Genomic DNA, 12,940 nt, shown 5'->3' on the forward strand with positions numbered 1-12,940 from the left:
CTTGAAATACCTTTTAAATATTAATGGAATGTGACTTTAATAGGATGAAAACACACACACGCATGTGTACAGACACACACAGACAGACACTGGAGACAGCATTTTGCATCTAGTTTATTTGAGGCACTTTTAGTGAACCTAGATTGTTCCGTTCACACTGTTTCTATCTTGGTCATCAATATGATACATTGGAGATATGTAATTCCACCATTTGTACAATACTTATACAATGAGGTGGTGTGTACACTCGTACCCCTAACCCTAATCATACCCCCACCCCAGGTGTCCCCCAAGCTGCGACCCTTTTCTCCTCGCTACTAGTTTTAGTTTTGAAGCCTGAGGCTCATTAATTCCATAGTAACCAATGCAGAAGAACAACTCTGTAATTGCAGTCATTTTACCATTTACAGTAAGAATGCACGATCAATGACAAAGTTTAGATTTTTTTTTTTACAATATAACAATAGCAAAAACAGGTTTTGTAAAACCTCCTGAACACCCCTGGCTACCCTTAAAAAATGTGTGTGTGTTGGAGGAGGAGGAGCTGGGGGGGTCTAATAGCTATAATAGTTCCCTCAACCTCCTGCTCTCCTCCCTCCTCTACCTCCCACCCTCACCCACTCCTCCCCCTCTCCCCCTGCTCTCCTCCCTCCTCTACCTCCCACCCTCACCCACTCCTCCCCCTGCTCTCCTCCCTCCTCTACCTCCCACCCTCACCCACTCCTCCCCCTCTCCCCCTGCTCTCCTCCCTTCCTCTCCTCCCCACATGAGTTGGGATTAGGTTTCACATGTCATCAGCGTGCGGGCGAAGGGTTGGCCGACGACGGGGATCCAAAGTAACCATCGCTATGTGACCGGTGATGGGGTCGCCATGGTAATGCATCTGGTCATCCTGGCTTCCATTAAGAGAGAGAGGCTGCAGGTGGCCCCGCCCCCCTGCCACACTCATCTTCCCCAGCAGGGCGGCGATGTGATCAGCGTCACGAGGGAAGCGAGGGGAGGCATTGGGCTCGTCGTCGGGGGCAGAGTAGGGAGGGTCTGAGACCTGCAGCACTCTTGAGGCCTCGAGGTTGTGGAGGGATCGAGACTGGACTGGGGGGGAGGAGGAGAGAAGGAGCAGGGTGGCGAGAGGGAGATGGTGCAGGAGGAGGGAGGAGATAGAGGGGGAGAGGAGGAGAGAAGGAGAGGAGAGCTATGTCAGTGAGTGTCACCTTACAAAGATATTTAGCATCAGTTCCATTCTTGTTCTCATCTAACCTTTATAAGAGAGACAGAGAGACCACACACACCCACCGCAACACACGTCTGAAATACTACACACAGTAATCCACCCCAAAACACGTCTTAAACATCACACACACCCAAACACATGTCTGAAACACAGCACAGTCACTAAACATTTAGAGCCCTTTCTGGGGGATGTTTAAAGAACGGATGCAAAATGGAGATCAGTTTGAGTTTGTTGGGGAACCTGATGAAAAGGGGCCCCAAGATAATGACAGAGGGACTTCGGATGCCAGGTTTGAGCTGCCATGCAGTTGCCAGGTTTGCTCTTTGAAGTCTACAGGCTTAACACTGATGGGCTGACACATGTTCTGCAGGCAAGCCATTTGAGTGTCTGGGGGAAGGTAGAGGTGGTGTGTGTGCATGTGTGTGTGCATGTGAGTGTGTGCATGAGTGTGTGTGTGCGTGAATGTCTAATCAGTTCCCCTGATGTGAGGAAGAAGGGTGAAAACGAGGGGGAGTGTAGGGTTAGGGTGGGGGGGGGTGGTGGTTGGTGGGGGAGGGGGATGGTTGATGGGGGAGGGTGGTGGTTGGTGTGTAGGGTTAGGGTGGAGCAGGTTGGTGTATAGGGTTAGGGTGGAGGAGGTGGTGGTTGGTGTGTAGGGTTAAGGTGGGGGAGGATGATGGTTGGTGTGTAGGGTTAGGGTGGGGGAGGGTGGTGGAAGATACACTCACCTCTGATAGGGCTGAAGTCTCCCCCCTGGCTCACCTTGGTGTCTGAGAAGGGTTTGAGGCTGGGGAAGAGGAGGAGGGAGAAGGAGAGGAGGAGAACCTGGGAGGAGAGAGAGAGGGAGGAGGAGGAGAAGAGAGATTGGAGGAGGGGGTGAAGAGTGAGAGGGAGGACAGAGAAGGGGAGGAGGGAGAGGAGAGGTAGAGGGAGGAGGGGAGACAAGGAGGAGGAGGCATAGGGTTAAATCGGGACATCCTGGAGACTCTAAGTTGTTCTGTCTGGGAGAGTCCCTAGAAGTGTCATTAGCACTGTTGTGTGTATGTGTGTGTGTATGTGTATACATGTATATATATGTGTGTGTAAATGTTTGTGTACATGGGTGTGTAGCACCAGTGTTTGTGTGTCTGTTGGTCTCATTCATGTGCAGGCTGACTCTGCTCACACAGTCTGTCTCTGAATGTGTGTGTCCTCATGCTGTGTGTGTGTCCTCATGCTGTGTGTGTGTGGTGTGTGTTCTCAAGCTGTGTGTGTGGTGTGTGTCCTCATGCTGTGTGTGTGTGTGTGGTGTGTGTCCTCATGCTGTGTGTGTATGTGGTGTGTGTCCTCAGTGTGTGTGTGTGGTCCTACCAGGACACAGGTCCCGGTCTGAGCTGGCTTGTTGGAGCCATTCATCACCAGAGACTGCAGCTTCCGTAGTTGCTCCATGAGAGACCTGGAGGGTGTGTGTGTGTGTGTGTGTGTGTGGGGGGGGGGTGACGGAGAGGGAGAGAGAGGTTAGGTAGGGGGGAGGTTGAGGGGGAGGCTGGGTGAGTAACACACTACACCCCACACTCACCACACACATGCACACACACACACTCTCACACACAACCTACGTGTTGCTCCTTTCCAGCTGGAATAGCTTTCTCTGCAGCTCCTGGTTGTTAGCATTACAAGCCGCCATCCTGCAAGTCATCCACACACACACACATACAAACACACACATAGCATGAATGCATGATGACACACACACACACAGCATGAATACATGATGACAGCATGAGGACTCACAGAGATACATTTTTACATCATTGGGGAATGGAGCAGTTCTAAATGAATACATTATTATTAGTATGTGGTTGTGTATCAAGAATACATAACTATTAGTATGTGGTTGCATATCCAGTCTCTTTGTCTTGATGTATTTTGGGGTATATCTCTCTCCTCCCCCTCCTCCCTCCTCCCCTCTCCCCCTCCTTTGCTTCTCTTCCCCACCCTCCTCCTCCCCTCCTCCTTCCCTCCCCCTCCTCCTCCTCCCCTCCTCTTCCTCCTTCTCCCCTCTCCACCTTCTCCTCCCCTATCCTCCTTCTCCCCTCTCCTTCTCCTACCTGCTCTCCAGCCCATCGATATACTCCTTCTTCTTCTTCCTGCTCTCTTGAGCTGACTGTTTATTCCGGATCTTTCTGCGGATCTTCTTCAGAATTCTCTCCTCGTACTGCAGGAGGAACAGATTTGAGGTCAGACCAGGTCAAGGTTCAGCATCACAGGGGTCAGGGGTCAACGTTACCTTGGTCAGGGGAAGCTGGCTGGGCAAAGTCACACCCTCCTTGGCCAGAAGCTTCTTTTCATCGTCGTTCAGAACCAGCTCTTGGAACAACTTCTGGGACTGCTGAGGGGGCTGGGAGAGAAGGAAGGAAGGAAGGAAGGAAGGAAGGAAGGAAGAAAGGGAGGGAATGAGGAGGGAGGAGGTAAGTTAGAAACAGCATCAACATCAAAATCTCTCCTTTCTCTCCATCCCTCTTTCCCCCTTCCTCCTCCCTCTCCTTGTTTCTCCTCTAACCCCCTCCCCCACTGGTCAAATCAAATCAAATGTATTTGTATAGCCCTTTTTACACGCAAGCATGTCACAGAGGGCTTCACATACGCCCATAGAACTGCCCCTCAACCAACCTAAACCCTAAAGGAGGGTTCGGAGGGTTAGGATATGAGGTCAGAGCAGCATACCCAGGGTGTCAGCTTCATCTTGTTCATTTCATGGCCTCCTCTCACCAATTATATGGGCTGACCCTCTTTTTATCTCTCTCTCCCTCCCTCCATCTCTCTGTCCATTTCTCTTTTTCTTTCCAAGCTAGATACACACACCTTCCTCCCATTGTCTTCAAACTCATGTTCAAATTCCTCACCTCAAAAGGAGACAAACAAGTTTATATGAGTCACTCCATGAGTCACACACCATCATGCACACACCATCATGCACACAGGGTACTAGTTAGTAGTAGTTAGTGTACATCATGCCCTAACCCTAACTCATCAGAGTCTCACCAGGTCAGTGCAGCCAGACAGCAGCAGATCCTTGACCGTCAGGGGGAAGTCTGGGGGGGGCAGGTCCGGGGGCAGCTGAAGGGGGCCCTGGGCCTCCCCCACTCTGCCTGGGAAGCAACCAGACTCCCAGCCGTCTGCACACACACATGCAGACACACACACATGCAGACACACACACATGCAGACACACACACATGCAGACACACACACACATGCAGACACACACACACATGCAGACACACACACATGCAGACACACACACATATGTAGACACACACACACATGCAGACACACACACATGCAGACACACACACACATGCAGACACACACACACATGCAGACACACACACATGCAGACACACACACATGCAGACACACACACATATGTAGACACACACACATGCAGACACACACACATATGTAGACACACACACACATGCAGACACACACACACCAGACAGAAGGAGCAGCATTAGTGAGTTTGTGTGTGTATGTGTGTATGTGTGTGTGTGTGTGTGCTAGATAACCCTTACTGAGACTGTTTGTGTGTGTATCTGTATGTATGTGTGTGTGTGTGCTAGGTAACACTTACAGAGACTGTATGTGTGTGTATGTGTGTGTATGCTAGGTAACCCTTACTGAGACTGTATGTGTGTGAATGTGTGTGTTGGGGAGTCAGGTGGCTGAGCGGTGAGGGAGTCGGACTAGTAATCCGAAGGTTGCCAGTTCGATTCCCGGTCATGCCAACTGACGTTGTGTCCTTGGGCAAGGCACTTCACCCTACTTGCCTCGGGGGAATGTCCCTGTACTTACTGTAAGTCGCTCTGGATAAGAGCGTCGACTAAATGTAAATGTATGCTAGGTAACCCTTAAGGCCGATATATACTTCTGCGTTTTTCGAAAAACTGACACATGGGAACGCCCTCGTCTCCGTGGAACGCCCTCTACGAGCTCTCCGTCAGCCCTCGGAGAGCCCCGGAGAGCTTGACGTGCACCTCCTGAATTTTCTAACTATCCGTCGTAATTTCAGAGAGCGACGGAGACCCCCTTGGCTGTGATTGGTCAGTATTAAGAACCGCTTGCGTCAGAGGCGGGGGCGGGGTTGCCGTGATAAACAGGACAAACAGAATCCTTTGACCGCCATTGCTGTAAGTTTTTACAATTCATATTTCAGCTAAACAGTACATGTAAATCAGCATCTGAATTAAAATGTGACGAGAAGTGGGCAGTGTAGTTGCTGAAAATGTGCGTATTTTATTGATGAAACGGCTAATTTGTAAATTTGCTCCGACTTCTCGATAACCTAGGTAAATAAACACTCCACGACGACTTACAAAAAACCGTTGCGCCACCTACTCTTCTGGCGGTGAATTGTTTTCAGCACCCACAGCCTACGGAGAACCATAAACGCAGTCTATCCGTCCGTATCCGTGCGTATCCGTGCGCCCGCCCATCCGTAAACGGAGACGCAGAAGTATATTTCGGCCTTTACTGAGACTGTATGTGTGTGAATGTGTGTGTATGCTAGGTAACCCTTACTGAGAGTGTATGTGTGTGAATGTGTGTGTATGCTAGGTAACCCTTACTGAGACTGTATGTGTGTGAATGTGTGTGTATGCTAGGCAACCCTTACTGAGACTGTATGTGTGTGAATGTGTGTGTATCTAGGTAACCCTTACTGAGACTGTATGTGTGTGAATGTGTGTGTATGCTAGGTAACCCTTACTGAGACTGTATGTGTGTGAATGTGTGTGTATCTAGGTAACCCTTACTGAGACTGTATGTGTGTGAATGTGTGTGTATGCTAGGTAACCCTTACTGAGACTGTATGTGTGTGAATGTGTGTGTATGCTAGGTAACCCTTACTGAGACTGTATGTGTGTGAATGTGTGTGTATGCTAGGTAACCCTTACTGAGACTGTATGTGTGTGAATGTGTGTGTATGCTAGGTAACCCTTACTGAGACTGTATGTGTGTGAATGTGTGTGTATGCTAGGTAACCCTTACTGAGACTGTATGTGTGTGAATGTGTGTGTATGCTAGGTAACCCTTACTGAGACTGTATGTGTGTGAATGTGTGTGTATGCTAGGCAACCCTTACTGAGACTGTATGTGTGTGAATGTGTGTGTATGCTAGGTAACCCTTACTGAGACTGTATGTGTGTGAATGTGTGTGTATGCTAGGTAACCCTTACTGAGACTGTATGTGTGTGAATGTGTGTGTATGCTAGGTAACCCTTACTGAGACTGATGGTCCAGTCTTGCTCCAGAGCAGCTCTGCCTCCTGGCAGTGGCCTTGTGTGTGGGGGCTTGTTGGGGGGGCTCTCAGGTCGCTGGGGACTGGGAGGGTCCTCACTGATGCCACTGTCGCTGGGGGAGGGGGGCCACAGGGGAGACCCTGACACGGAGTCGTTGCCACACAGGATCACATGCAGGAAGTCCTCTCCATGTTGGCCAAGGGTCTGAAGCAACATACCAGCATGTTATTGTATATACACACACCATATACCGTATTTCTTCGATTAAACGCCGCTCTCAAATAAACGCCGCCCTCGAACAAACGCTGCACCAAAAATTAACCATGTAGGCTTTGTGTTTGACCTCCTTGTCTATTCTTTGTTTGTCTATGGCCGCACTGCAGCTGCAATTCTCTAAATCTCTCTTACTAATTAAACGCCGCCCTCGAATAAACGGCGCCCTAGAATAAATGCAGTAACACACCATACACATTACCACCATATTACTGTATATATATACACACCATACACATTACCACCATATTACTGTATATATATACACACCATACACATTACCACCATATTACTGTATATATACACACACCATACACATTACATTTTTACATTTACATTTAGTCATTTAGCAGACGCTTTTATCCACAGCGACTTACAGTAAGTACAGGGACATTCCCCCGAGGCAAGTAGGGTGAAGTGCCTTGCCCAAGGACACAACATAATTAGCCTGGCGGGGAATCGAACCGGCAACCTTCCGATTACTAGCCCGATTCCCTAACCGCTCAGCCACCTGATTCCTTAACCGCTCAGCCACCTGACTCCCTCACATTACCACAATATTACTGTATATAGACAGGAGAGGAGAAAGGAGAGGAGGGGGAGAGGAGAGGAGAAAGAGGAGAAAGGAGAGAAGAGAGAGGAGGGGGGGAGAGGAGAGGAGAGAGAGGAGAAAGGAGAGAAGAGAGAGGAGGAGGAGGAGGAGGGGGAGGAGAGGAGAGAGAGGAGGAGGAGGAGGAGGGGGAGGAGAGGAGAGAGAGGAGGCGCTGTGGTGGAGAGATGAGACATGAAGACATAAGACAGAACAAAAAGACGATGAGCTAACTCACATTCGTCTCTGGGACTGGCCAGCCCAGGTTGTCATGGTGACCCATCTCCTCATGGCGAAGGATGCCGTCGTTCTGGTCGAATAGCAGGTCCAGCAGTTCCACCCCGTCACAGCCCTGATGACATCACAACACACCTAAGGTTACACCCCCTCACAGATGACATCAAAACACACCTGAGGTAACATACCACAGAGGTGTAAACACACAGACTCCTATCAACACACAAACACCAACACATACATATTTACACATAAACATGTCCCAACACACACAAACACAGGGCATACACACACTATGTACACACTTTGTACAAACGCAGAACTAGAGGACACTGCTTTACACTCCTCCTGTTTACAGCCGTTATGTCATCCTGTTCCTCCTCATCTAACATGATGCAAACAACAATATCATATGTCATTTAATAATATAACACTCATTTAACATTTATCTTTGTGAAAATAATATGGTTAGGGGTTAACCCCACACAGCACACTTATGGATATTATCACCCTTCTTTCTATAACTTCACACACACTGATCACAGATGACCAACTTCCATGTTCACGTCTCATACTATCAGTCTAAGGAGAATCTAAAATCCACTGTAGATATTATTAGAATTTCACTGGTAGCTGAGACATGTTAATACTCTGCACTTCTTCTCCTTGATTTTCTGCTGTGCTTTCAACATGCACTTTTTTTCTTTTTCATAAACGCCTCCCTCTCCCCCAGCCTCTCACTCACCTGCTCCAGGAACTGATCCATGGTGTTGACTCCTGGGTAGCAAACACAAAAGACTCTGTAGAATGCAGAAATCCAGTAGCATAAGTTCCCTTTGTTTTGAAGCCCTCGTCCAAGGATTGTATCTCATCTGTGTTTCCCCTCTCTGGCGCCCTGGTCCAAAGTTCACACGCCAACACAACACTTCCTGACGTCACTCAGGCTGGCTGGCTTCTCAATGGCTAACATGCATGAGTGTGGCTTGTGATTGGTTGAGGAAACTGGAGCAGCTGAAAACCCTCCCAGGTTGGCCTGGAGACGGGGGAGGTGACCTCTGAGATGGATGGGGGTCAAAGGTTACACTTTCCTTTGCATATGATAAGTTATTTACAAGGGAAGAATGCCTTCACCTTTGACAGAGATAGATAACACACGTGAGTCTGTGTGCTGTGGTCTGCAATTGATTTGTTTGCATTTGAGTCACATTTATTGAGCGGGGGAGTTCCAGGAACTGCAGAAATGACTCTGTTTCATACATTTAACACCAAAACAAACAGAGAAACATAAAAAGGAAGATGGTTTGTTGATGGTTGTGGTGCAGTGCTGATAATACAAACAAACTGACCCAAATGGTGAGTCTTCCATGCACGCAGTAATTCACAACTATTTTTTGTTCTCTCATTCTGGTCTGATCTTGGGGGAGTCTGGTCTGATCCTGGGGGAGGCTGGAGGCTGGTCTGATCCTGGGGGAGGCTGGAGGCTGGTCTGATCCTGGGGGAGGCTGGAGCTTTTACTTGTACAATTTTATTCATTTAGAAATCTTGAATTAATTAAAATCCTGAATTCCTGTCTGTGACACAGCCAGTTGATAGATTTTAGCAGGGCTGAAGTCAGAGGTCAGCTGTTTACTACATTCTCTCCTGTCCTGTTCATACCTCTCTCCCCTTTCCACACCTATCCCTCCTCTCTCCTCACCTCCTATCTTATCTTCACCTTCACTCTTCTAACCCTCCCTCCCCTCTACTCACCCAATCCGCCACATCCTATGTAATATCACATAACAAACCCACATTCTATGTATTCTATGTACATTCTATGTATCACATAACTAACCCCACCTCTAAGCTGTGTCTGTTCAACCCTCCCCCAGCTCTCTCTCTCCAATATGTAAGTCCTTCATCCTGTCCATATAGATGGACCTTATCATCCCGTCTCTTTCTGTTGAAGATCCAAAGGTCAAACTCTTTGTAAGCTGGCTGCATCTCTACAATATTTCAACATGTAAACTACAGTGGATCTATCACCCCAGCTGTTTCCTCAGCCCTCCACCCCTCCTTTCCTCCCTCTTGTCCTCTCTACTCTCATCCAGTTCTCCCCTTCTCTCCTCTCCAGTACACTGTGGCCCTCCCCTTCTTACAGTAAAGTCCCCCCCCTCTATTCTTGGACATGTTAGTTGGGTGTTGCATCACTGTTGCAATCACCGATTGTATAGATTTGCGAGCACAATAAATGCTAATCTCTTTTCCTCACTGTGCCAGGGTTAGTTTTTAGGAACAGAACATGGTGTTCTGTCTTTTTTTTTGCCTACTGGAAACTATACATCTGTCTTAATAGAACTCAAGATAACAGATGGTTAGTAAACATTACTAACATTATGACCCTGTAAACCACCTGCTATTGTCCCAGTTCACGCCCCTATGCACTGAAACACCTCTTTTGGGTTAGCGCTAACCCTAACCCCTATGCACTGAAACATACCTCTTTTGGGTTAGGGCTAACTCTAACACGGTCACACTCTTGTCCCCACCTAACAGCTGTTCCTCTCTTGCTTTTAATGTGCTGTATATGTTACCATGTGATTTTGAATGTCTAGTTATATATATAAAAACATTTTATTCTTTTCTTTTATATTCCTCTGCATGTAGAGGGGACTCGTATGAGTAATCCAGACCAAGTTTCGTGCATGTGGGACCTTCAGGTTGTTCATTGTGACCAAAAGAACACAAAAAATAACACACATGATGGCAGAACAGACCCTTTGCATGTTAGGGGAGGGGGTACACATTATATCAGGTGAAAAAAAAATGGCCTGATATAATCTGTATCCCCTCTGTGACTTTTGCTAGAAAAAAGATGACATATCCATAGTATTAGGTTCCACATGCACAAAACGTGGTCTGGTTACTCATACTAGTCTAACCCTATATACTTTGGATTGGACAAGCAGCTGTCAACAGTGGATGGCCCATGCATCAACTTTTCTGCATTGTATCTACCCAAAAGTCAATACTTTTTTGAATTGGGGAGACACACTTCTCTAAACCTAACCCTATACTAGGTTAACCCTAACCCTACTAGTTGCCCTAGTATCTTTGACACCAATACCCTTACCTAGTTGGTTAGGGTGAGGGTTAAACAAGGTATATTCTAGGCTCTTCCACAACACCCAGTAGTTTCAACTAAATCCCAACAGCTGGTCACCTTTATGTTTGCAAACAATTGACACCAATAGTATCAACCCTGGTGGTTATGATACTGTTAGACTGATTACCAGTTCTCTTATACTTGGAGACGGGGTGAGTAAGATTTAAGAGCGAGTGCTTTCGTGGGGTCTCACCTGTACTGTGGTCCCGTCTGGGTCCCACAGGGTGTTTCCTCGTTAATGCTACCACACCTAACTCTAACCCCTTTTACAGTTGCACTTTATTCATGACTGTAACTAATACTAAAAAGAACCTACCGAGGGAGTCAAAAGGTTTACACTCCCTGCTGATGTCCAGTGGGTGGTGTGGTTTTCCTGGGGAAATAATACAAAAGATGTATACATCAAATTAATACCGTAGCCTAACTTTTTAACATGGTTTTTGTGTTGGGAAAGTGGAGGATAGATGTATGGATTTTGGTTCGTTTTGCAATTGTAGTCCACTGTTAACAATTATATAGCTATGATAATTATACTCTCATAATTTAGATTGAGATATAGGCCTATGCCTTATGCCTAAACATTTGAAATCACAAACTACTACATACATTTAACGGCTATGGTGTGTATCAAATCATTGTTCATCATTGTTTAATGCATTAGGCTAAATGTTGTAGCCTATGTAGGCTATTTAAGTTGATTTTCTATAAATGTAGCCTATTGAACTGATGAAAATGAGAATATCCGTGGTAAATCATTGTTTTCCCGTTGGGTCAGTATTACAGGAATGTCTGGTAAAGCAACAACACGGTCTAACCCTGACAATTAGCCTGCCCCAGACCAGGCTAGTTTCGAAGCATAAGTTACCATAGTAACTGAGTTAGAACTGCTTTGAGCTAGCTTTATGGAACCGAATGAACTAGAAATGAGTCAGACTAACTGACATAAGTCTGGCTTATTTGGTAAACTCGCTCTATGGAACAGGCCTCTGGATACTTAGCTCAGAGATATTTTATTTTACAGAACTTTTTTTTCCCCTCTAATCTCACCTCTTTACCTTGGGGAAATAAATCATTTAATAAGAACATATTAGATTTGTGCCAGTGCACTTCTGACCCAGTAATGGGGAAGACCTTTTTTCCCCTAACCTAACCCAGCCAGTGTCTAGTTCTAAGGTCAATTATTTGATTTAATATTAACATTCCCCTTTATCTTTTTTGGTTGAGTGTGGACGGGAGGTAAATTGTTGGGCGACTTTTAAAACCAAGAAAACGTGCTAAGTCATGCTAAAACTGAGGGTGTGTTTGGCCTAATTAAGCCTTAATTGAACACAGGGGAGTGAGAGGGCAAGGACCGTCATGTCCAATCAGAATCCACAGGAAGTGGACAAATTCCCTCCTCCCAATCCCTTTGTAACTTCCTGTTTAGCTCTACCAACTCTGAGGAAGCCTCAACAAGGTGAAACGTCAGGAGCTCTTTTACTCTCTAAAACTTTCTTATTCTTTTAACAAAAACGTATCTTATTTTTATCCTATGGTCTTATTCAAAGTGGACATTGTCTAACTTTTAACTTTTTTAGTTCTTTTAAACATTATCTTCTGCACATTTTCACCAACCACTTTACAGGCGGTGGGAAGGATAGAACTGAGTTTGTGTGGTGTGTGGCTCTCCTCATTCTGGGGAGTGGCCCTGAAACCTTTGGTGCCAGTCACCAATCGCTGTGTCTATCAGACAAACAGATCGGTTTGATCTTCATTTAAAATCATGCCGGTACCCCTCTTCGTGGCTACCATTCCTACCTTTGGTTTCTCTCAATCAAGCGGGAGGCAAAAACCCCCCTTTCTGCTCCATGGTAAAGTCCTAACCCCCTTTCTTCTCCATGGTAAAGTCCTAAAGTCTCTTTCTCTCTAACACTAACCCTCAGGTGCCTGGTCCTGCCCTACACTGCCATGTCCCCTGCACTGACAGGTCGGGGGACCCATTTTATTTCACAGGGCCCCCTCCCCATTTCTGGGGGGTGGCCCTGACACCTTAGGTGCCTGGTTCCACCCTACACTGCCATGTCCCCTGGACTGACAGGTCTGGGAACCCATTTAGTTTCACAGGGCCCCTCCCCATCCCTCTGGGGGGGGGGGGGTGGGGGTGGCCTGGGCCTCTCCGCATTGTTGGGGGGACAGCCCAGGGC

General features: G+C 47.0%; 1 protein-coding gene across 1 annotated transcript; it reads right to left on the minus strand.

Moving 5' to 3' along the window:
• Positions 1–680: 680 nt before the first annotated feature.
• Positions 681–8,557, minus strand: LOC134015592 (cyclic AMP-responsive element-binding protein 3-like protein 3-A). Its single transcript, XM_062455133.1, has 10 exons — positions 8,358–8,557; positions 7,614–7,727; positions 6,498–6,717; positions 4,256–4,389; positions 3,501–3,611; positions 3,322–3,428; positions 2,830–2,898; positions 2,582–2,666; positions 1,960–2,056; positions 681–1,092 (listed from the first exon to the last, which is right to left on the minus strand). The coding sequence occupies exons 1-10, from the start codon at positions 8,376–8,378 to the stop codon at positions 785–787; spliced, it is 1,266 nt and encodes a 421-aa protein (XP_062311117.1). The 5' UTR covers positions 8,379–8,557; the 3' UTR covers positions 681–784.
• Positions 8,558–12,940: the final 4,383 nt, after the last annotated feature.

Source organism: Osmerus eperlanus, unplaced genomic scaffold, assembly GCF_963692335.1.
Source record: "Osmerus eperlanus unplaced genomic scaffold, fOsmEpe2.1 SCAFFOLD_62, whole genome shotgun sequence".
Taxonomy (NCBI): domain Eukaryota; kingdom Metazoa; phylum Chordata; class Actinopteri; order Osmeriformes; family Osmeridae; genus Osmerus; species Osmerus eperlanus.